Here is a 26,121-nt window from a genome sequence, read left to right as displayed (position 1 = left end):
CCTGGAAAACATCACTAGGCTTCCAACTGAAATAAAAGGCTTTTAGAAACTCTACCCTAAATTGCAATGAAGAAAGAATTGCAACATCAGATGTAAAGAATCCATTAGCCCTCTTGACATCTTCACAAAAATAAGGACTTCAAGCAGTTGTCAGAAACACTTTATCTTTTAAAACATCTTTAAAGAAAACAAAGAACTAAAAAGCTTGTGAAATATAAATGCAGTATATCTTACACCTGCTTATGCTTACAGCTTTGTAGGATTCAAAACAGCAGCGTTACTGTAAAGTAGCTGAAGATTCCAAGTTGGTGCCAGGGCTTCCTTCCAACAGCTGCAGTGCTCCAATCTGACTCAGGGCATCACTGCATGCAGAGTCAGGGAACAGAATGGTCCCTCCATTGGATCATAGACTGTTGTGTTACCTACACAGGTCCTGCCACCAACAGAGCAAAGAAGATCCACTTACTGTAAATGTGTGGTTTTACCAATTTCTATTGCACAAATGTTTAATAGATCCATTTTTGTATGCAGGGGTAATTAAGGAAAAAAAAGGGGATTTTATTTGGTGCTAATTCACCACATGCAAATTCCAGCTGTTTACTGTAGACCTACCACCAAGCATACACTTCTTCCCACAGCTCATCAGAAAGCCTCTTGCTGGTGAAAGTGGTTAATCCACAACATTTTTGTTGCTGAAGCCAAGACTCCAAATGGGGGGTTTCGGTTACTAATGACAAAAAACTTGCATTCTTTAACTAGCGAATACTGTAAGGGTTTGTCCATTTACAGAAAACCACCCTAGAAGTGGTTGCTGGCAGAAAAATTGGACCAGAATAGAAGAAGCTGTTACCAGGCAGGACAGAGATGCACGAAGCAAAGCAGCAGCAAACAACAGGCTAGGAAAAAATCCTGTTATCTGGCAGCACGGAACAGCCAAAGTAAGCGACAAGTTCCTTAGTGCCCGCCAAGCAAAAGCCTTGTGCTAAAATATCCTCCTGTGCCCTGGCCAACTTACAGCATCTGACTCCAGGCTGGAAACAGAACTTGGCCTTACGCCTCACTGTGATGCCTCATGCCACCATGTTTCCAAAAGAAACGGCTCCTTTAATAACTAGGTTTGATGCTTTGTATTATTCCTGCCCCAGAAGCAACCAAAACTTCCAGCCAGCATCAGAGCTTTATGGTTCTAGTTTCTCTGCAAGGAATACACTGCTGTGAGTTATTTGCAATTTACAGAAAACCAAATAAAAAACCTCGAAGGGATATAAGAGTAAATTGAACAAGTGCAAAGCTGCTCTATGGGCATACAAACCTAAATCTGATTAATATATTATCAGTAACAACCCCTGACATCATCACAGACAGTTCTGTGATCATATACATTTAATTTAAGACTCTGCGTAGCTTTGCATTAATAAATGAAACAGTATACTGGATAGCAAATGGTATATAAAAAGTGATTTCCGTTTTGACATGAACTTTTGAGAAGATCATAAAATTCAAGGCAGATCATTCTACAAATCATCTTTACAGTTACCAGATTGTGGCTCTACTTAACCCTTCTCTAACAGAATTCAGTACAAGCACTTCCCTCTGGCTGTGAACAACAGGAAAAGCTACTGAAGGAACATATAACATGAAAAGATCTAGCTCTCTAAAGAATCACAGCATCTGCTTTTGCTCCTGGTCTCAGCTCTTCCAAAAAGCACAGCAAAAAGGCATCATTCTGGTCAGTTTTATAATTGCTCACATGGCTGCAAACTGCAGTGAATAAAAATACAGAGATGTGGGTCACTGCTGTGGCACTAGTAAGAAAAGTAAGAATGTAGCACCAAAGCTACAGGTGCACAGCTACTATTGCCTCTCTTGAAAAAATGAGCTCCAAAACTTTCAGCAGTAAATTTTTAGGGAAAGTTGGTATCTACAAACTACAAAAAACTGCTTCTGATTTGCCCACATCTTTAAAGCCACTTGGTACTGTGGCTTTCTCTTGACTCAAAAATAACAAGCATGCATTAAACATTGGCAATTAGGTGCTGACAGCTTAACAAAAATTATTAGTATGAACACTGGCAATAACGATCAGCTATGTATCTATAACAATGGACACAGGCTTGCGGAGCAATACTCTGAGACATGGAAAACATTTTGTATCTCATGGTGCTACACAGTGGATGCCTACACAAAGAATTCACTAGAGAACTGCAAGCACCTGTAGTTTCACACACATTTTCCAATCTATCTGCAAGAAGGAGAATTTTTCATGAAATAAAAAAAGTAAAAAGTGCCTTCCCAAAGCAGTTGCAGAAACAGGACATGCTTCCTTGTGGCTGGTCATAATCTTTATTTTTTTCCCCAAGGAACAATGCAATCCCACCACCTTTATGCTACTGCACTGCACACAGCCAAATGACTGCCCTCAGGGATGTTGGGCCTCAATAATGCACAGCAATTCAGTACAAAGTAACCCAACTGAGGTTGTTTGCTAGTACCTACATCCTCTAGCACCTACCTTTCTGGCCCCAGGAATACATTACATTGTGTAATGTAACTCATTTGCAGACTTCACTGACCAAAGCCTGGCAAAAAGTCAGGAACACACAAGACCTTTTCAAACCAAGACCACCCTTGGGGCACTAGGGAAACAAAACCAAAACAAAACCCTGAATCTCACTTAGAAGCCACTATCATGCCTTTCAGACATGATTCACTGCTGGAGCACAGGGCTGGTAGTACTGGATCAATGGCTCTGAAGAGCCCAGGCTAGATGCTGGAGTTAACATCTGTCTAACTGGTTTTTGAAGGACATTTGCATTGTCAGCTCAAAACCCTTGGGTCAGATGGCTTGGGAGACAAATACAACTAGTCTAAGAAAGAAAAAAGACAGATTTCCAAGTTATTTTATGCAGTTTTTCCATCAACCCTTCTTTCTATTGTGTAAAATAAGGCATAAGTTCAAAAAACTCTCATCTGGACAGAGCTGGGCTATTCACTTCAAGACAGCTACTCATTTCCAGGGACTAAACTTCCATCAACAGAAAATTAATATACATTAAATTATTTGGGAATGCTGTTTTCCCAGCTAAATTCCTACCAAAGTGATGTTCTGCAAGTACCCAAAATGAAGGAAGGAGGAAGCAACAGATTCCACTTTCCATTCCAAATTCAAATCCACACTGCAAGTTGATATCCGTATCTTCCAGGAAAACCACTCTCCTACGGTAGTACACTGGAAAAACCCAATGACTTGCAAACATAGATGCAGATTCAGAACTTCAGGGCATCTGCACTCAACAGTGCAGCCACTACTATTGACCCACATACAAGCATTATTGTGTTCAGTGCCATTCATGAAGAGTATTTCATTTGTTAGAACAAAGCAAAATTTTAACTTCTACACACCCAATTCCTCTTCAGATCAAACTTCATTGCCACCTCTTGCACTTTATACTTCATAAGCCACTCATGCAGGGCACCCTCCTCCAGTGCAATTAAGATTCTGCTTTCAACTCCCTCTGTAAAGTGTGCTGTGCTCTCCTCCCCAGCCGCATCAGCAGCTAGGTTGACCACAGATGGAGCGTATTTGGCAGCTGAAATGACCCAGATGCTGAACCTGGAGCCATCTTCCCAGCTGCAGTGGCTGGGCTCATGTCCGACTCCTCAGCTGTTAGCTGTCAGGCTGCCCTTGAGCTGTGCCAAGCTTAGATCTCAAAGCTTTGACTGAATCTGTGAGGCCTGCTGACAGAAAGGATAACACAGACTAAAGGTTTTAAAAGTAGGCAGTGAGACAAACAACCTTCCCTCCTTTCTGTTCTATCCCTCATTTTTTCCCCACAATCTCTTTTCCACTATTAATAAAAATTCAGGAAGAGCTCACTGGTAAGAGCAGGTCTAACATAACACATCCTAGTCTTAGGTACCGACCAGCAGGAGATTCCCCTTTGTCTATACTACGTGCAGTGGAAGGTGACTCATGTACCTCTGTATCAAGTCACAGCCCCAGGAAAGGGCTGGGAAATAATCTTTACTGAGGAAAAGGTGGTGACAGACAATTCCTTCATTTCACTACCTATTCTTTAGGCCCCCTAGAAATCTTTAAACTATCAAAGCTGTAGAAATTCTTCGACAATTCAGGAGGAACTATTTAATATCCTACTTCTGACCAATTTCCTCACAACTCTGAATCTTAAAAAGGACTTCTACATTCTCCATGCCTCCCCACTGAGGAGCAAAAGAAAAGGCTTACCTCGATTCAATGGCTTCAGTTACCACTATCGAGATTTAGGACGAAGTATTTGAAGTTTTTGCCCTCGTCTCTCCTCATTCTGGCACAGCACCCCACATGCTGATAAAACAAACCATTCCCACCCACCAGTAAAGTACCTCCACATGGTCTATTTGCTACTGAGAAAAAGAAGTCTCTTCTCAAATAGCAAGTCAAACTTAAAAATGCCTCTATTTCAGGCTTCTTTTATGTATTACATATACACATACTATGCCTGTTAGAACTCCTGAAAGGAAAACACTGTTTTAGAGAAAGCTTATTTTTCTAAAATATCACATTTAATAGTGAAAAATATTTTCCACATTTAACATTAAATAGCCTATGCCTTGCTATAAACCTACCCATTTCCAATTTAAAGATGATCTTCCAAGTAAAGGGAGCAGTAGCAAGTTAATTCTGCTTAAATGTTTTCATAAAAAACAAACAGCATTTTTTAAGACACAAGAGTAATACACATTCCCATTTTTAATAACTACTGAAAACAGTAGTACTGAAGCTAAGTTTACCCTGCAGCACTTAAAAGTCACTAAACTGATCTACAGACATTAAGAACCTTCGAGTGAAACAGACTTCATATGCAAGACTCTATTTTAGTCAAACCAAGTCCATTTACCAATATATTAGCAAAGACAAGAGACTCTCTGCAGTACCATTTCTCTCTTACCCTTTTCTTTCAGGACAAGCTGCTCAAAATCAGATGACCTGTAATTAGGATCCAGTAAACAAAAATATTTTATTCTCTACTCAGAGATTTCTTGTGTGACCATGTGCAAGGAAATAACATCTGTCAGCCTCAGTTTCTTTATATGCAATCTGAATTAGATGAGGGAGGAGGGAGAAAGAGGCAACTTGGCGTTAAATAATTATTCATCATTTCTTTAATTAAAAAATACATATGTAAGGACTTTGTACACAAAGTAAAGGAACATTACCACTCAGTTGAACTGGAACACCAACCCTCATGCCCACTTGCTTTGCAGTATTTGGAATAAAGACAGGATTTGATGAGCTCCCACCACGGACAAATTCAGGCTCCACTAAGCCCCACAGAAATAAAGTTGCAAAACAGAAGGTGTCTCACACAGCCAGACACGTATTTGTTCACATAGCACAGACTCCCAGCTGCAATCTTGAAAGTACTCAACTACAGTAGTAGTGTACTGTGTAAAAATGACACTTTAATAAAGCCAATTTACAGGACTTGAGAAAACATACAGAAGCTTTGACCAGCTTCCTAGCTTAGGCCCTTCAGAATAGAAATTACCTAGAAATCTTCATTATTGTTCTACAGCACCTAATAAAAGTAGGCCCTCAACTGCTACCTGAATATGCTAGAAAATCCCAACAAAAGTGATGAGCTCTGCTTTTAAATGCTGTACTGGGAATCTTCTGTCTGGGTCACAGCCTGCCATTGTGGGATTTTTTATTTATTTTTAAATATGACTTTCAAAAAGTTATTGTCCAAGGCACTGTAATTTACACCTACAGATTAGCACTGCAGCTAAGAAAAATCCTAACAAAACAACTTACTGCCTTTCTGCTGCTATGTTTGCCAGCGTGAAAAGAGACTGCCACCCAGTGGACTCCATCCAAGTACACCAACTGCAAGCCATGACATTCAATACAGAATTATTGAAAACTTTATTTTTAAGAAAGTGAGGTTATTTTTAGGATATTTCCCATCACTATAATAATGTTTCTAATAGATAAATTCACTTGTCATTCTGTACTGCACCTGAAAAAATTGACATTTCATGAAGGCACTGTACATAGAAAGCTTTTTGGAATTCCAAGAAAAAAATAGACTACCAAATCAAGTTTTGACCATAATTAACTAGTGCAATCACTCAGTTCAGAGGTGAGTTATGTTCTAAATGCAGCTTGTGCCATCCCTGCGTAGGTTTAAACAGAATTCACTGGTAATATGGCAACACTGAATAGCACACAGATAGTTTAACACCTCTTGAGGTGTGGAATTCATTTGTATTTGTAAAATCCTTCTCCAGTCTTCTTACCCAGCTTCTTTTCTGCTACCAGTTTATTCAGGAGTGGGCTGGGTGCAAAAAGAGGATTGTTGGGCTCTAATGAATGCCATCCTGGGAAAGAAAGGAAGTGGATGAATTAATAACAGTTCTGTTTATATCCAAAGATAATAGAGATCTGCATCTCCTTAGAAAAATATTCAGAGGTCAGAAAACTGAAGGAGGTCTGGAACTTATTGTAGACCCTCTGAGACCCTTCAATGCAGCTTCATAAAGCACAGATCAGTGCTGATGATTATGAGCAAATCTGTCAATTAGTCTTTAGGCATAGTGTACTCTGAACGCCTTATAATCTCCAGGACTGAGGATTTTTAATACTTCAAAAAAAATTAAGGAGAACTTTTGAAACATAGATAAGTACAAGGAAATAAAACAACAGCTAGCTGAAAAGAAATTTAAGTGCAAAAATATTCCAACTTGAATTTCTACCTGCGAAAGACACAGTCAGTTAGAGCAATGTAATGCTACTCCACAGTATTAACTAAAAGCAAAAGAGGTTTCACTGAAAATGCCCTTTTCAAAGTCACATTCTGCCCTGGAGAATATTTAAGCTGCTCATTCAAAAGAATACACCAACCATCAACAAGCCATCACCAATTATGTATGGGTTTTTTACTGTATTGACATTCATCCACTTAGTAACTGAAGTGAAAGGGAGATGATTTACTTATATCTTTTGAGGTATTTTCTGCGTTTCCTATTAATTAAGAATGAAAACACAACTGGCAGAAAAAGGATAAGCAGTCTCAACATTTGTTGCTTTTCATCAGAATTTCTTACCTCCAAGTATGCCTCTCTTCCCACTGATTCTTTTTAGTTATATAAAGTATCATTAATATTATTATTATTTTCCAATGGAACTCGATGAGGTCAGCAAAACCACCACTGTGTACAAAGGGCACAAGCATGCAGTACAAATGCTGTACTCACACAGCATTCTGAGCTGAATTCTCATTCCTTTCTCCTGAACAGTTAAAAGGCTATGCCATAAACATTCAGTTTAAATAATTAAGAGTCACATTTGCATTAGAACATCTACAGTGTAGCTAAAAAGGGGGAAAACAGAACAAAATAAGCATGCAGTACCATCTATAATGTATTTACTGGTATCCAACCCAACATAGTCCAGCAGTTCAAATGGACCCATGGGATAGCCAGCCCCAAGCTTCATAGCAACATCAATATCTTCCTTTGATGCATCTCCTAGAGAAAAGATTGACAGTTTGATGAACAGAGAAGATTCCGCATCTACTTGGCACCACTTATAAATAATTAACAGGGTGTTATTTCACCCTGGTGCAGCTCTTCACAGAAATCTCTGCATGTTTCAGAGCCACAAAAACTAGAGTCAGCATACACATGTGGAGCATAAAGCTGAATCTCTCACAAAAAAAAAAGCCCTGCAGACCTGTCTTCTATTTTTCTAGCTTCCTCCTGCATTTCAATACAGATCACTATGCTACTGATGGAGCCACAGCTACTGTGCTGAACCTATCACAAAGACTAAAGGAAGAACTGGTCACTATGAAGAATCAAGAGTTTCTTTTAGAGGCAGCAGAATAGGTAAGTAAGGAAATGACTAAATTTCATCTTCATGAGATCAGCAGCAGCTTTTGAGTGATGCACAGGACAGAGCTACTCTTACTCTACAACTGCCAGAAGACAAGTGATATCCAGCTGATGGATAAGGCAGGCATGGAGAGGGGAACAGTAGCAGCTGAGTAGCATGCTTAGTTACAGCAGCTTTCACTGGAGGATATCTATTGGTATCAGAGATGGCAGATAGGAGAGACCTGAAAAGACTATGCAGGTGCAGTTAAATTTGTGAATTCTGAAGTTGTTAAAAAAAAAGAAATCAAAATTATCAGAAATTTATTACTTCTACTTCAGTGTGTGCCTATAAAAATACAAATCCTGTATTGTCACAGTTAATATTCACCTCATTCTTTTCCTGGGAATACATATTTTATACTGTCATCAAAGCAGATGCACCTCTACTGCTTAATTCTAATACATATTTTGATAAAGGCAGTGCAGTTCTTTGCAGATCCTGTAAAAAATGATGAAGTTACACGAACCCCAGAGGTACTTGTTAAGTAACCTCCATGCTCAGTGTGTACAGGCATTCAGGGTGTCCAAAAGCTTGGCAGACATAGCCTATGCAATTTATATGCCTAAGATCAGAGATTCTTAGAAATAAATTTACAAAATCTCTTGTGAAGGCAACAACTCCAGTGACAGTTTTATATGAAGTAATAATTTATATATATCTCCCTTTACTCTTTAAAGCTGACAATGTTTGGGCTTTTTTAAAACCTCATTTTATTTCTGAGAAACCTGGAAAAGTAACCTTACTTAATTCTAACATAATTTCAGTTCCCCAAATTCAAACACGCCTAAATCCTCAGCTCATTTGAAGTTGATGCAGGTGTACATACTTGTTCTATCAGCAGATTTGTCCCACTTTGTCAAACTTAGGACATGGCCACCCGACAGTATATAGTTTCATTACAATACAATCAAAAATAGCAAAAGGACAAGCAAGGGTTATACCCCTAATTCATAATAGTCTCTCCTAGTATAAAGCAGACTCTATATAAACTTGACTGCTTTTTAGTTTTTCCACTAAGAACAGGGAAGTACAGACCACCATGTATTATAATATGCCTCCTGTTTAAATCACTGTTAATATACTAAAGGTATTTTGCCTATGCAGAAAGTGCACATTTAACAGTATGAGACTCTGTATAAATAAAAACTCAAGGACTGGCCCAATACAAAGGTATATTTCAGTGCTTGAGGTTGCCAGGAAAGAGACACAATTTCATTCTAATGTGGATGACAATCTGGCTCAACAGTCTATTCTGAGGATTAACACAAAGGATATGGTAAAAATTTAACCTGACTCAATGGAAAATATGAATTAAAAGACAGCCATCGGTCTTCTCAAAACATCAACCAGCTTTTTAAATAGATTTCATTAAAAACTCACAAATTAACAAGTTTGGAAATATCATACTGTGGAACAAAATACAAAGAGAATAAAGATTAAATCAAAATACTTTTGCTTAGCAGAAACCAGTCAATTTTAGCATACAAACTCAGTGACTGTTTTCTCCTGCATTTAATTAAAAGTTCTGTTGTCTCCTGAAATATGCACAATGATACCTGTGACTTAACAAAGGCACCTCTTTTAAACACAGTGAAACACCCATACACTCTATTTAAAACTGTGACTTTCTCTAAGAGAATAATGCCCCCTCACATCCATGCCTTTGCCTTTCAAGTCACTAAATTTTCTCTTTTCTCCCTTTGAGATGTAATTAGGTACATCTGTTGATGGATAAACAAGTAGTGTTGTTTTATTTTTTTTTTTCTGGAGATCAAACCACCTCTTCCATGTGCTTTAAAAGAGATTTTTAATATTTAAAGCATATTAGGTGAAATCCTGAAAATGGAGTGCTTTCATCTGTAAAAAACAGTGATTTCAAAAACAAAATGTTTCAAATGACATTCTTAGTATCATGGCAGTATGAGCAGAGCACTTGAAATAAAAGCAATTACACTCTGTAATTTCCTCTTTATCCACTACATTCATTACTGGCTTGTTTTCTTTTCAAAACAAGTACCAAGGCTTTGAAAAATTCATTGGTTCTTTGGGGGTTAGTGATTATTTCTACCTACCCTCAGAATCAATATAAGAGAGACCAGCACCTAGATGGGAGTTCCAGAGGAACCTGTGTCTAAAAAAGGACACAGAATTTTATGTGGCAATAGCTGAGCCCAAATCACTTGTATGCCAGTACCACAGTGTGACACTATTACACTACCTACCTCACCTGAAAATTGGTGGTTTATTTCACAAGCCCCATATGAGTGAACTCAGGAGAACTTTGCCAATCATCCCCTAATGGGATTTTCAACCACTTTTATCAGTCTCTTTGGACAGAGAGAGGGAGGTTCCTGAATAGTCGGCAAAGGATATTTTTACAATGGCATTACACTCACCTTGTCACCTCCAAGTCAGAAACATTTTCACCACCAGGAATTTCCCTCACAAGTAACTACTACCTTCCAACTCCTCACAACCTAACATTTCAAAGTGAAGGTAAGATCTTTCCCATTACACATACTGGCTCATATTTGAAGTTCACTATTCACTTCCAGCCTTTAAGATCTGAAAATTTTGAGGGAATCTCAAGGCTTTTCTGAAGTGACATAACATTTAGTAGTATTATATGTCAACATTCCCTGAAATCAACATCCCAACAAATACCTCTCTCAAAAAGTCGAACAGCTTCCATCATATATGGCACCAAGAGACGGTTTACAATAAACCCTGGAGTATCCTATGAAAAATAAAAAAGGGATTCTAAGTACACATTCTTTACCAGTACTACACTCAAATGCTACATGACAAATGAAACAAGTGGATGAAGTGTATCATCAATTTATGATACTCTCTGAATTGTATTTTTCATCTGATTTATCTGCCCAGCATTAAAACATAAAAGATGAATTTCACAAACAAGGAATAGCACATAAACATTCAACATGACAAAGAACAGTAAGACTACTACAAGCCCAACCCAATTAATCTTAAAACAATTTAATGTGGCCAGTTGACAAATGTCTTTTCTTTATCAAAATTCTGATGATGCCATTTCCTGAAGGATAGGAGAAGAGCATTTCTTCTCTAATAGGTTTTTTTGTGTGTCCACTACCAGAAATGGGCTGTGAAACTCAAGGCAATAGCTTGCATAAAGCTACCCAGACCACAACTTGATGGATTCAGAAAAAGTGTGCTTAGGAAGCAGGGTGTTACTCTAGAGAAAAAAACCAAAGCTGCAAAGCTCTGAAGATTAATTTGCGTCTCGTTACTGCAGTCTTAAGGAAAGTTTGGAATGAGCACACACCAGAGAGGATTCATCCAACTGCCTCACAGTACAAGAGGTAACAGTCTTGTCTCCAGCACGGCAAAAAATGAGTTCTTGCTTAAGCTCTCCAGTCTAGGCTTTTGCAGGACTTTAAAAACAGACTCCAAAACCGTAAACCCTGATACTTGTGAGTTTTGCTGCTCTAGGCAAGATGTCTAGAGTCACTTGACGTTTAAGAATTTGTGGTAATTATGGATGTTTTCTTCGTCAAATTGTTTTTAATAGGGAAGATAAACTGGACAAGAAGCAACCTGGAAATTCTTGAAGTACTCTTACATCCACTAAAACCCACCACCTTAAAATTAACAGTCTACAAGAACAGATCCTCTGAACACTGTACAAGTCAAAACATACTCACCTTACAACTGACAGGACTCTTTCCTACTGCTTTACTGAAATCCATAAGAGATTCAAAAGTCTTTTGACTGGTCATTGGAGTCTTGATGACCTGGGCAGAGGGAAGGTAGAGATGGAATAAGCACATTTATGAGCAGAAGCTCTCTCATTTCATCTCATCCCCATTACAGCAACGATTAAATCGTAATCTAGAACATTATTCCAGAAATTCACAAAACATTTGTTTTGCAAAAAAGATCTTCAATGGATATATATTGGATATATATATGTAACAGACACAGAAATCCATTTTAAAGATAGATATAGCATTTTGCACATTTTGAAACTATGCATTTCTTTAAGATACTTTCCCACTCAGCCACTATGGACGGGTGGTAAAAGGGACCATCCTTTGGAATCACACTTAAGAGATTACAGTATAACAAAACAACTTCAAAAGCTACACAGTCTCTGTTGTCTTGGGAAACACAAAGACATCACTCCAGAGAACCATGTGAACAGATACAGTTCCTGATATAACAGGTCGTAACATCTACCCTGTGCCCAGTGTAAACACAAAAGACACTAATTTCTGAAGAAAATTTAAAATCTATCCTGCAACTTTGTGAGAGCCCTGTAAGCTTTTCAGTACTACGTTTCCATCTTGATTTTCTTCACAGCTGAGTCTTCTGTCACACATAGTATTTTCTGTACTTCACCACCACCATTCCCTGCCCCAACTCCCACCCCCCCAAATAAAAAAAAAAGGCAAAAAAGACACATGTGCAGAAGCTGAACTGGTTGTAATATTTGTGTTGAAACCAGTCTCCATGTGCAGTAACCTAAAACTGCTATACGTAAGTACATAAGGCTGACCTCCTTATTCATACCATTAAGTCACAGAATCATTAAGGTTGGAAAAGACTTCGAAGACCATCGAGTAAAACCTTTGACCAAACACCACCATGTAAACTCAGCCATGGCACTAAGCACCATGTCCAGGCATTGCTTGAACACTTCCAGGGATGTGACACCACCACCTCCCCAGCAGCCCATTTCAATGTTTAACCACACTTTTCAGTGAACAAATTCTTCCTGATGTCCAGCTGGAACCTCCCCTGGCACAGCTGGAGGCCATTTCCCCTTGTCCAGTTGCTAGCTGCCTGGGGGAAGAGGCTGACAACCACCTGGCTACAGGTAGCTGTAGAGAGTGATAAGGTCACCCTTGAGCCTCCTTTTGTCCAGGCTAAACAACCCCAGCTCCCTCAGCTGCTCCTCATGTGACTTACCCTCCAGACCCCTCACCAGCTTCACTGTCCTTCTCTGGCCCTGCCCCAGCACCTCAATGTCCTTCCTGCAGTGAGGGTCTCAGAAGTGGGCACTCAGGGTGCAGCCTCAGCCGTGCTGAGCACAGAGGGACAATCACTGCCTTGGTCCTGCTGGCCACACTATTTCTGATCCAAGGAAGGATGCCATTGGCCTTATTGGCCACCAGGGCACACTGTTGGCTCATGTTCAGCCGCTGTCAACCAGCACCCCCCAGGTCCTTTTCCGCTGGCTGCTTTCCAGCCACTCTTCCCCCAGCCTGTAGTGCTGCATGGGATGGTTGGGACTCAAGTGTAGCGTCCGGCACTTGGCCTTACTGAACCTCATACCGATGGCCTTAGCCCGTGGATCCAGCCCATCCACATCCCTCTGCAGAACCTTCCTACCCTCCAGCAGATCAACATTCCCACCCAGCTTAGTGTCATCTGCAAATTTACTGAGGGTACACTCAATGCCCTCATCCAGGTGATTGGTAACAACATTAAACAGGACTGGCCCCAACACAGAGCCCTGGGGAACCCCACTAGTGACTGGCTGACAGCTGGATGTAACTCCACTCACCACCACTCTCTGGGCCCAGCCATCCAGTCAGATTTTAATCCAGCAAAGAATACACCTGTCAAAGCCATGGACTGTCAGCTTCTCCAGGAGAATGCTGAGGGAGGCAGTATCAAAGGCTTTACTGAAGTCCAGGCAGACAACATCCACAGCCTTTCTCTGTCACAGAGAGATTTTCCCCCATTCTAATAACTGACATAAGGCAAACACAAAAACCCTCACACCAGTCAGGACTGAGAAAAAGGCTTGTTTCACAGCAGAAAAAGTAGTGATCTTTTATATTTGATAAAAATATCTGCAACAGTTTCAAGAATGAGTTTTTAATATACACTTCAGAATTTTGAAAAACTAGCACTAGCTTTTTTGAATTATTAGAGAAAGAAATCCCCTCAAAGCTATGTGCTTTCTGAGCATGAGATCCACAATCTAGGAAAAGAACAGATAATACTCAAAAGTACTGCAGATTTGTGACCCATGAAGGACAGCTTCCATGAGAAATGACTGGCAATTTCAGTAGTATCTTTCATAGTTTTGGTGATTCTCTTGATTTTTCCCTTAATTATTTCAAATTGAAACACCTGTTTTACATAGAAAATGTTGTTTAGAGTGTTTGCCAATGCCAATCCTCATTTACAGTAGTAAACCTGAAACAAAACCAAAAGCTTTAAAAGCTTTTTAAAAAGCTTTAAAAAGTGTATTGATTTACTAATATCGGTGCCTTTCTTCATCAAGCCACTGAAAGCAGAGGTTCTGTGTTTTAAAGTTTTTCAAATACTATTCATGAACTGAAGCGACTCTGGGGCAGGACATAAAATGTGAAAAACCTCAAAATTATAAAGATTGAGCACAGCAGTCAAACAGGGACTCCTTGGTTTTGGTTTTAATAAACAATGATAGGTATCTTGTATTTTTCTAATCTCACAGATGCTTAGTTTAGATTTCTCAAGACTATGATTTGTTTTAGGCTTAAGATATAGAACACTTCATTCACAGAAATAAATTACTGCCAACAAGTCCTTCTTGGTACAGAAATCAATGAAGTCTACGTTAGCCTAGGGAATTACATTAAATATTTTTGTTACATCTGACAAACTTATAAAATTCCTCCCTTTCCTTCTTACCACATTTCTCCAGAACACTTAGTCACAATATACAGGATGCAATATTAAACTAAAAAAAAATTTAAAAATCCACCTGCATACAGAATTCAGCGAGAGAGAATTTGCATGTGTCTGAGCGCTCATCAGACAACCATACTCTGAATCAAATTTGTTCATTTCAGCCAAAAGATTCAAGCATTCCAAAAGGGAGAAGAGGAGAACGATACATGCAAAGACACAGAGCAAACATCTGCATATATATACTTTACTGGGAAACAAGCAAAAACTTTAATAATGTGAATCTTGGGCATTCAAAATGGAGGCACAACACATTTGAAGTGTTTGTCACTAAAGCAATACTAGAACTAATGGCCCATGGGACAGAGGAAAATGATTTAAAGCACTTAAGGGTATGAAGTACATGAAACTTTGGGGTAGAGTGGCCAAATATAAAAATTTATTTCCACTTACTCTAGAGTTTGTAAATTCTAGTGATCAAGGTCAGCCACAAGGGGGAAAGGTGAGAAAAAGAAGAGAGACCTGTCGTTTTGTCTGTAATGTGACCCTTCCTTTGGAGGCTCAGATAAACTCTTATACTGGAATGTTATTCTACTCTGCATTTCAGTATTTTTAGAAATCACATGATGTAGCCAAAGAGAGTATATTTAGAAAAGGCATCTGAAGAGTTATGTAAAAACTTTTTATGCTTCCTTAAGGCTGAGAAATACTGTAATACTTCCAGACAAAACATATGAAACAAACATCACTGACTTTATTTCAAAAGTGACAAGACAGTAAGATTTCATTTCATGTAATTTTTTATTGATTCCTACCGGTAGCAGTAGTTCTTATTAATCAGCCTGCCTGTGTGCCTAAAATGATCACTACAAACACCACCTCTGTTGGCAGTTCAGTGGAGGACTCTGGAGCCTTGAGACTGAAGGAGTTACCTCTGTCTCTTCAACCTGCCCCTCAACAGAGACTGCACCATCCTCTTATCACTAGAGGAAGCTAATTCCATATCAGAAGAGCTGCAAACTGAGATCTACTCTTTCATCTAACTCAAGTCTCACTGATGACAACTGCATTGCTGCACTGCAGCTGTTATTGTGATGGAATGTGATCATAATAACCACCGTAAGGAGCGGTCCTAAGACACTTACCTCCACAAGCTTCATCATAGGCACAGGGTTGAAGAAATGGAGACCCCCAAATCGGTCCTGCCTGGTGGTCGAGTTAGCCAAGTTTGTGATTTGCAAGGATGAAGTGTTGCTTGCAAATATCGTATGGCTGGAAACAAGAAATATATGGATTGCATAAATGACAGTAGGAGAATGATGTGCTAAACAGAAATAGATACCCACTGGCTAACCATACACAGAATCCTCAGAAATATTCCTGCAGTTTATCACAGTTCTTTTGCTGAGGTGTGAGTACAGCCACTGCAAGGACTGTGAGAGTTTCTGACTGTCAAGGAAGTGCGTTGAATACATTTGTTAGGTGCTGGGAAAAAAGACTCTGAAAGTAGAAAATTTCTTTTAACTCCCCAGATACATTCCAGATAACTCCTTCAGCAATCCTGGAAACCTAAGGGTAATTTTTTTGTTAATCATTTACACATCTATTGAAATCCAATCATGTGCCACGTTGAAAATGCACTTTGGAGCCTTAAGGAAAATGTGGAATCTTCTTTTTTATATAATGATCAATGGTAGACACGATGAGCAAACCTGCTACAAGAGTAAAGAGCTGATGGGAAACAAACAGAGAAAAGATAAATACCACCATGCACAGGACACTGCAAAGGATACACAACATGCCAAGAATTTTAAGACTTACATGAAGTCCTTTTCCAGACATAAACCAGATTTAATAACTGCAATTTATAATGGTTTGGTTTGTGGTTTGGGATTTTTTTTCCCCAGAAATACGTCATAACCTCAACTGCCCTGCTGTAATGACATCACACCAAAAACTTAAAGAAATGGCTTTTTCTTCAAATCACAAAAATCAGAAAATAAATCAGAGATAAAACCATATCTTCCATTCTGGACTAGATCCTACTGTCCTTTCAAAAAGTTATCCTACCAGACTCATCAAATGTTAACCTACACTGATATTTTGCTTACATTTCATTGAGATATAATTGAGCTTCACAGCAGAGTTTTCAGAGAAGTTATGTCCAAGCCATGGGAACATCTTATAGTGGCATTAAAAGAAAACATTCTGGGACAAAAACATCCGTATGGTTTTCTATTGTTTATTATGTTCTCTTTTTCATTATAGAAAAGGAAATAAAAAAATCCTGGAAATTCTGTTTACTCTTCTCACAAATATTCTTTTCTTATTTCCTCACCATAAATGGGCTTTATATTGTTCTGAGGTGGGTTACTAAAAGAAATATTCTATATTTCAAAGTTTTGACATTGCAAGGTAGATGCATTCAAAAGTCACTTATCCTCACCAAATGTTTCCCACCGTACATAAAAATTCAAATATTCATATAAAACTTAATCACACTGATTTGTGTAATGTAATTATTGTTAGGTTTATATCTGAGTTCAATTAAGTAAGAGATTTTACCTCAGTATCACTTCTATGGGTGAATACTTGTAGCCTCACACAATATAAAGCTTTGGGGGGGGAAATTACATTTGCACTGTGTACACGGGCATTTTATTTACACTTTTTGCTCTGACCAACCAATTGATTTCAATTGAGTTTAAAACAGAATTTTCATGCCTCTTTGACTTAGAATTACATAATCCATGCTTCAGGTGGCAGCAGAGTTGGAAGGCTTTGGAAAGCTACAGTACTAGTGAAGCCATAGCAATGCTTTTCCAGGCACCAGAGTGCTTTCTCCTGGTGCCATCTAGTGGGTCAGAGGAAGACGTCAAAAACACGAGAGAAGCAGACCATATCAATAAATCTGACTCTTACGGCCCAGCTCCCTTACACAGCAAACACTGAACAAGACTTCCTTTGTAACAGTTTTATAACACATTGATTCTAACACAGTGAACAGCTGAAAGACTCAGCCAGTTCTGAGCTGAGTTCTCACATATAAAGATAAATCCTAGACCAAGAAATGTTGATGGGCATTCCCACACCCCAGACATAAACAGAAAGCAAGTACAGAAGTGTTCTTAAAGTGGATACACAAAAATTCTTTTGCCATGTTCATTATGACCCTGTTTGGAAAAGTGTTGCAGTGTTTAAATAACTAAAAGCCACAAAGAACGTGGGGATATCCTACAAAAACCCTTGCTTGACCTTTTCATAATGGAAACACAAAACTGACTCAATTCAAGAAAAGGAAAACAAAACTGAAGAGGGGGTAGGAATGCTTTATCCTGCTCTGAAGATGATGACCACGTAACAGAGCAACAATTACCATGTTAGGAGGGTGAGTATAACACCGAGAGGAACAGAACCTACTCAAGGAATTTTGCAAAGCTCTAAGAACATAAACCACTAAGCTCTCAGACTGATGGCATCCAGGAAACAACATTCACCATTTCACCTGGACAATTACCCAGATGAGGAATACCTCGAGTTCCCCATGTGCTTTGGGGTTGCCACACTCTTCTGGCTCATTACACTTGTTCTGAAGACTTAAGGGAAATTCACTCCCCATTCACAAATACAACTTCTCTCAATAAGGAACAGCTTTCCCACTCCCTTACATTAATAGATCCACTCTCAGAGGAATTACAGTTCTTTTATAAGAAAACGGAGGAGAAATTAAGTAAATTGTGCTTTGTTTTTTCAATGCAATGCTTCTGTTTAGTGCTGTCCCCAGACTTATTTTCATTGGAGAGGTCATCATGGTGCAAAAATGGGAAAGGAACATGTAGCTGTTGCAGCCGAGGAAACATATGAGACATGAAATAAAGTGCAAAAGAAGAAAAATGCAAGGTTTCACACAGCTTCTGTTTCAAAGGCAGAATTCATCATCTTCTCTGAGCAACTGTAACACATAGCCCTTTACATTTCCATCTGCTACTATCTATCCCCATAGTAAATCCTGAGATTTGAATTAAGGCAAGTCCTCCCTCCTCAGAAGCCTGGTCTTTCACAGTCTCTCCCTGTAACACACACTTCAGAGGGTCATCAATGCCCAGGGTCCCACAGAAGCAAAGCTTGTCCTAAGATTCAAAGCTATCTTGAAACAAATCCTGTCTTCCATATCAGTAAGTCCACCACCCTCACTGAGCATGGCACAACAGTTAGCCCATATAATATGTTTACAAGTTTTGAACTATACGGCTGTAGAATGCCTGCACTGACAGGGAGAGCCTTCCATTCCACCACAGTGCCATGTGGGCTGAAGGAAGTCTACTGCTTCCTTCTAATGCATGGAAAAATACTCACTAGACATTTCTGCCTTTCCCCACATTGCTCACAGGATCTGCAACTCTATACTTCTTACATAATTACAAACTACCCTTTGTATCCAATAGCTAATATTTTAACACTTGGCTACTAAATGTCACTATTTTACTGGTTTTCTTTCTTTCATCTAGGCTTTCTACACTGCAACCCATATTCTTCGCCATTCACTCCACTTTTCTTAGTCCTACATGTAAGAGATCCGTATGTTTATCATAATTTCCAAATATCCTTTTAAATGGAAGGCTTCTTGTCTAGTCATTTTTCCCAACCTTGAAAAATCATGTCTGATGCAATGGGAAGAAGCATATCTGAACAACTCCCAATGTCTTTTAACACTCTGTAATGTAAAATTTAATGTTCTAAGGCAGCTATGTTGACAAACAGCTCAGTCTTATGAAACACAGCCTCAGGTGTTCCAAACATACATATTTTTAAATGAGGCTCCAAGTCCCTCTGCCCACATTTCCTTGCTGACTGGTTCTAAACAATTTGCTGTTTAGTACAGTCCAACTTTCTCATTAAAGACTAGGGCACTTGTTGGTCTATTTTTACAAAATAGGCCCAATCTCATCACTACAAGGTATTCTCATAATTGCCAAAGACAGCTACTTACTTCTGTGTGTCAGATTAAGAGTAATGGCAAGTTACCCTGTGCTCAGTACATGGTTGGTTGTGATCATTTATTGCTTTCAAAAGTACCAGGTGATTTTAACTACTGACCATGAGAAAGGCCAAAAAATCTCCCCAGGCTGAATTCAACTAATGATAACATCTTTTCTCCCTTGACATTACATTCAAGCCACAGCTTGACTAGTTGACAGGCTTATCTAGACAGTCTAGAATACCTCTTAGTCAATATCCTCAGATTTAGCTATACTAGTTAAAATCTCAACCTGCAAGCAGTCAAGGTCTTGTGATCCTGAGTCATCAATTACAAGGTTCAAACTTCTGAGACTGCATGCTCAGCTTAAAAGCATTTTTGGGTTTGGACACAATTCAACAATAACTTCAAACAGTTATCAGTTACAGTTCAAAGAAAATTCCAGGGACTGTAACTGAATGAGTGCATATTAAAAAATTACTTACACTTTTATACCACACAATAACCAGCAATGATCTGTTTCCAAACTCTTGTATATAAAGTAAACTTGGTTCACTTAAGACACTTTGGAGATGACTGAGACTTACGGCTAAGAGGCTGAGACTTCTTAAAACTTGTTCATGCCAGGCATGCTAAAACCAAATATTTTATCATCCCAATTCCCAATTTAAATACGGGAACAAGAGGTTAAGCATAACCCATGTGTACCAGAACAAGTTTATTCTACTGTTGTGCATTTGCAATTGGATTTAGATTTGAACTACGGCCGAGTAGACAGACAAGCTTCATGACCAAACATACCTGGAACCGTAACACATCAAGCAATGCAACAAGCAAAAAACCTGGTGGACACATCTATGAGTGTTTGTAACATATGCACCTGGTACAACAACTATTCCACACCAACATGATGGTCTGGAGTTAGTCTAAGAGAAAAAAAACCCTGGTTTTAAAAAAAAGCAGCTAAGAAAATAGAGAACTAACATTAAGCACAAAAACACCAGAAACAGTGGTCTAAGTTTCAAAATGTAAAAGGAAAAATACACATACTCTGGAGCAAACTTATCCAGCCTCTTGAAGAGTTCATTTTTGACTTCCGGGTTCTCCACAATGGCTTCTATAACCAGATCTGTGCTGTGGACTACTGCTGCTGCATCTGTGCTCGTTGTGAGGTTCTTTAAGGTCTTCTCAATGAACTCAGCACCAGCCTGAAACATTTCCAAGAAGTTATAATGTCTATTTACAATGACTTAATTTACTTTTACATGAAAATCCCCGTATGTGCTCTGAAGTGTTTTTGAGCCACCAAAAACACTTGGCAGGCAGTCTGCCATGTTTCCAAATCAGTGAGCAAGTTCTAAGTGTGTAGAGACACAATGCTTTCCACTGACAAAATTTTCCTAGTCAGTCAAATCTGCTTTGAAGCAAATAGGAGACCTTTGAATTAATTCTTTTAGGAAGACCACTTGCTGCAGTCCAGCCTTCAGGGTAAGAGTCTCAGTGATCAACTGGTTGGTCAATCAGTAGCTACAGTTTCAGTGCAAATGCAGGGGAAAAAAATGTTTTTTCACTAGTAAATCCGACAATTGCTGACACAGTTTGTGAGGACAGAAATCAAACAGAACTGCAAGATTTTTCACCAAGGGTAAATGGAGACATAGTACAAGTGAAAAAAAATCCAAAACCTACATGGTAGAATACAATGGCATACAAAACCCACAAGCAATATGTGGACAGTTTTCCTTTGTATTAAAAGACTCCCCATAATTATGTATGTATGTATGTATGTATGCTCTGGTTATCCCGGTACAAGCCCTTTTAATTTCCTTTGTCTGCTGCATCATTTCTACTGGCAATCGTTAATCCTGGTATACATAATATATGTTAATATGTATCAAAAGAAGAAATGAACCTGCTGTGGAATTTAGAGAAACCAGAATAGTAACAAGTAACCCTTTGGATACAAATTTAGATGCATCAACTGCTCCACAGTGGCTTGCTCTATGTAAGTCTTACTCAGTAATGTAAATGAACAGTATCTTATACATCTAATTCATGTTACTTGCACTCTTTTTTCCTTTGCAATAATCCTGTACCCAAGTCTTGGGGCCAGGACAGGAACCAACAAAACAAAACCAAAAAAACAAAAATCTCACTCCTTACTAAGGTATTAAGACAATTTTGTTACTATTTGCTTTTGGATAAAATGGGTGCATTCCCAGATAAGACATCTTTCAATCTCCCTAAATTAAAAAAAAAAGGAAAATCGAAGTTCTTCAGTACACTGGAAGAAGTTTTCTTTTTAAGCCAGTATATTAACATGCTCTATAATGCACAGCTGTAAGCAATATCAGAACTCGAATATGGTAGTTTTTACTTTCCTAAGTTTTCCTAGAGGAATAAAGAAGAAGATGTCAACCTCAGGCTTATCTGCAAACTTCTTTTTTGTCACTCTCTTCAAACTCTCCTCAATTCCTTTTGTAGACTTTTTAAGGATTTCATCTGACTGGTCTACTAACACCACCGTGTGACCACTGGCTGCTGCAACCTGAAAGTTAAAAAAAAAAAAAAAATTCAACATCAATGTCATAAAAGAACCAACCATATTGATTTGTGCTGGGGCAGACAATACACCAGGCAATGAATTAGGCAAAAGAGACATTGAACCAAATGCACTTTCATAGAAAAATCATAAAAACCTGCAGATAGCTGGGGTGGACTAGAAGGAATAAAGGTCTCAACTCGAGAGAAAAGGAAAAAAAAATCCATCTTTGCCCCACACTGACCGCAGAACCCTACCTGTGCCTGGAGACATCTGAATTCTGCAGCTATGGCTAGAGAACAAACAGTTGCCTTGAAAGGAAGAAGTGGCTTAGCTGTGATCCTTGTATCTCGTAAGGAAAAAGGGCTGTGGAGACCAAAACTGGAATGCTGGCAGGGTGAACAGGTGGCATAAGGGATAACCAACCCTGTGTTCCCAGGACACAGTGACAGCTCTGCTGTCAGGCCATGAGCACGTGCCTGCAACAACTGGAAGGTGACAGCAGAGCTGGGAGTAGCAGTGAATGTTTGCCACTCCAGGACTCTGCACAGACCTGAATGACCTGCTATCTCTCCTTACTACATACTTGGTGCAAACACTGGCTCAGCTACAGACAGCACTACTGAGTTGTCTTTTTGCTTGGAATTTAAATTAATTTCAAACGTATAACATCACTTTCACACATTGCATCAGCATAATAAAACTCAGCTGTTCATTACCTGTTACTTCACTATTCATTAATGTTCCTCTTGCTAGTTAGCAACAGCCTACCTTCCTTTTCAGAATTCCTAAATTAACAGAGCTTGTAATATAATAATTGTATAAAATGGATGTTAAAACATGGTTCCACTGATGGTTTTTAAAGACACAACTTCAGAGCTTTCCTTCTGCAATCTTCTACCTTACATCTAATCTTATACGTAGAGATTAAAGACTCTCATGTTCCCACAAGACCTACTCCAACAAAGCTAGATGAAATGAAAAATACAGAGATATCTCATGAAGAAAAGCATGGTGATATTCCCATCCAATTTGCCTCACTAATACAGCTAATAAAGAAATGCCAAACTGCCTCTGGACAGCAGCAGTAGAGCTTTAACAGGGGGTCAGTTGGCAGATGGGCACGTCTTTATCCAACTTTTTTCCTTTTATTTTCACTATGGCTATTTCATAAAAACAACTGGATAAAAACCACTTAAACCAAGCTTGGACTTCTACTCCTAACACTTCATCTGTTGCTGATCATTTGTAGCGGTACAGCAAGACCCTTTAATCTTCAGATGAAAAATCAATGCCAAGCACATTTTTAAGAAATGCTTCTCTGAGTATCCATTTATGAAACCATCACTGACCAGTTGGTGAAAAATCCTAGAAAAATTAACATCTGCTTTCCCCCCATAGTTACATGGACAGGAAAGAAGAATATGGCAAAAGATCATACCATCTCCTAGCAATTCAAACACACACTTGCCTAGATTCTACTACCCAATGATCTTAAGAATGCTAAATAAGAAACATGAGTGCTGGGAGGTCAATTAATGCTCTTCTCATGCAGAAGTGTTTTTCACGTGGTAAAATCAGAAATTATAAATTCATGGCTTTCAACCATACATTTTAGCAGAGGTTAGCTTCTCCTGACAGTATGAAAAAGCAAGGAAAGAGGAGAGACAATTCCTTAAGTGTACAACAAGGGAGGAAAAACAGCTTTATTAACAGGGTACAGGGGATACACCAGTCAGTGTTATAATCATCTTTGCTTTGAGATAATTTTGGATTGATGAATTGGAGGCAGATGGTCAGCAAAACAATCCTTGGTCCTTAACAGTGGTAGAAGCCTACAACCCCTGTTACTGCCAAATACCAGACATGTTTCTCTTGACATGCCCCTCTTTGAGAATGTGCAGACTAACAGAATATGAAGATCAGCTCACTTTCCCTGCAAGATTATAAAGTTTGCATAGTGTGCATCTTCCTCAAACATGAGAACAACTTTCTTCAAAGTTGTTCTTTGATAGTTCCTTTAGTGGAAGCCTCAAGCTCTAGCATCAAGATACACAGGAGTGTTTTTACCAGACAAGTGAAAAAACAACTAGCTAATTCCTTAGTAAAAGAAAAAACAAACAAACAAAAAAACCCCTCTGTATTCCTCCTGCTAGAGATTTGCCAGGAATGTAAGACACCTTCCCTTCTGAGAAGGAAACTCATTAATCCATTAAAATGGAGAACTGCTATTTATGAGCTCCAAGCTCACTGTCAGTTTCTATCTGGGGATACTTTGCATACTCCCCTTACTCTTTGTGAAGTTTGTGAACTACCCTGGTATCCTGGGCAACAGGCTCTTTCTTTGAATTAAACAAATATCTAAATTTTACATCACTGACAGAACTGTTCAGTTTTATGTCCTAAAGCTATCAAGTTAAAGGTGAACTTGAAAGCCAAAGGCCTGAAATTAAGCACTGGAAAAATAAACCCTATTTAAATATTAACCACTTCGTAATTCTGCAGATGACTGACAGCTAAATACCCATTTTAGCTGCTGCATTCTACTTGTAAAATGACACCTGATCTGCTCCCTTGGCAAGTTAGAAGCAGCTTCTTTCTCGGACCAACATTTTCCACATATTATCATACACTGTCTGGTTTACGAGTAGGCCACACACTGTCTTAACAACCACCTTAAAGAAACTAAAATACAGACCTTGGCTCTTCTTGCCGACTCGTCTGACCTGAAGACGCGTGGATTAGCAAGAGAACAAGAAGTGCTAAAGTTGGGCAACCAGACAGCAGCGATGCAGCAATACTTCCCACTCCCGCCCCGCAGCAATCAAACCCGACTCCAACCCTGATTCCGCACAAGTCTGGCAGCGGAGCAGAAAGGGCTCGTCCCTCCGGGCCCGCACCGGCCCTGCCCCTCGGGGTGCCACGGCCGGGCCAGGGCAGCCACTGCTTCCCGCACAAACACAGCCTGGAAAGCCACAGCACGGAACAGACTGAACACGAACTATAACACACTCAGAGAAGCGGGAGGTTTTATTTTGTTTCGCTGCGCTTTTTATTCTTGTCGGTCCGCCGGCGGACCGCTCGACTTCCTCTACGTTCGCCCCGTCCCGCCCGAGCACAGCGCGGGGCGCTGCACCGGGGCCGGGCTCAGCTGCGAGCGGAGCGAAGGGGCCGCCAGGAGCAGCAGCCGGGGGCTCCCCCGCCACCGCGGCCCCGGCCCCGCTCCGGCCGCACTTGCCGAGCCCCGGCCGCCCCACGGCCGCCATGGCGCCGCCGCCGCCTCCGCTCACCCCCGCTCGCCCGCGTCCAGGCCGGGCTCTCCGCGCTCACCTGGGCGATGCCGGCGCCCATGAGGCCGCCGCCGATGACCGTCACATGCTTGATGATCAGCTTCTTGGCGGCCGCCGTGGCGGCGGCGGAGGAGGCGGCGCGCACGAACTGGCGCGTGGCGAAGGCCATGGCGAGAGCGCGGAGCGGGCGAGCGGCGGGGCCGGGCCGGGCGGGGCGAGGGCTGCGCTCCGCCCCGGGGGGCGGTGGCCGGGCCCGGCTGCCCGGCCGCGGGGAAGAGACGCGGTGGGTCTTTCACCTACGCTACCTCCGATTCCTTAAGAGGAGTCAAGCAGCAACGCTGAGGTCAGCGCTCCCGCTGGCCCCCGGCTGGCGCTGGGCCGGCGGCGGTGGCTGCGCTGATGCCCGTCCTTTGGCACAGAGGTCACCGCGCTGCCTCCTCAGCACTCACCTTCCTGTTGCCGCTGCTCATGTTCACAGAGTTAATGGGGCTGGAAAAGACCTCTGAGATCACCGAGTCCAACCCATGACCGAACACCATGTCAAACTAGACCATGGCACTAAGTCTTTCCTTAAACACCTCCAGGGATTGTGACTCCACTACCTCCTGAGCAGCCCATTCCAATGTCTAATCACCCTTTATGTGAAGAAATTCTTCCTAATGCTCATGCTAAACCTCTCCAGGTGCTGCTTGAGCTTATGTCTTCTTGT

The 26,121-nt window shown here is 40.2% G+C and overlaps 1 protein-coding gene across 1 annotated transcript; it reads right to left on the bottom strand.

Moving 5' to 3' along the window:
- Nucleotides 1-5,985: 5,985 nt before the first annotated feature.
- On the bottom strand, nt 5,986-25,605 carry HADH (hydroxyacyl-CoA dehydrogenase). The gene is made up of 8 exons (XM_017833517.1): nt 25,453-25,605; nt 22,000-22,128; nt 20,631-20,788; nt 15,748-15,874; nt 11,623-11,712; nt 10,604-10,676; nt 7,414-7,530; nt 5,986-6,381 (listed from the first exon to the last, which is right to left on the bottom strand). Exons 1-8 carry the CDS (start codon nt 25,579-25,581, stop codon nt 6,263-6,265), a joined length of 942 nt encoding a protein of 313 aa, XP_017689006.1. The 5' UTR covers nt 25,582-25,605; the 3' UTR covers nt 5,986-6,262.
- Nucleotides 25,606-26,121: the final 516 nt, after the last annotated feature.

The sequence above is a fragment of the Lepidothrix coronata genome, unplaced genomic scaffold (assembly GCF_001604755.1).
Source record: "Lepidothrix coronata isolate B3197 unplaced genomic scaffold, Lepidothrix_coronata-1.0 Scaffold215, whole genome shotgun sequence".
In the NCBI taxonomy this organism is placed as follows: domain Eukaryota; kingdom Metazoa; phylum Chordata; class Aves; order Passeriformes; family Pipridae; genus Lepidothrix; species Lepidothrix coronata.
This window is presented reverse-complemented; position numbering and strand designations above follow the sequence as displayed.

Bases quoted from the DNA above. Each gene is read 5' to 3' on its own strand.
- HADH (XM_017833517.1), bottom strand. From the start codon at position 25,581: ATGGCCTTCGCCACGCGCCAGTTCGTGCGCGCCGCCTCCTCCGCCGCC. The intron at 10,677-11,622 runs GTGAGTATGTTT...TATTTTTCATAG, and splicing joins AGAGTCCTGTCAGTTGTAAG to GATACTCCAGGGTTTATTGT. The intron at 6,382-7,413 runs GTACTGCATGCT...TTTCTTTCCCAG, and splicing joins CAGTAAATACATTATAGATG to GATGGCATTCATTAGAGCCC.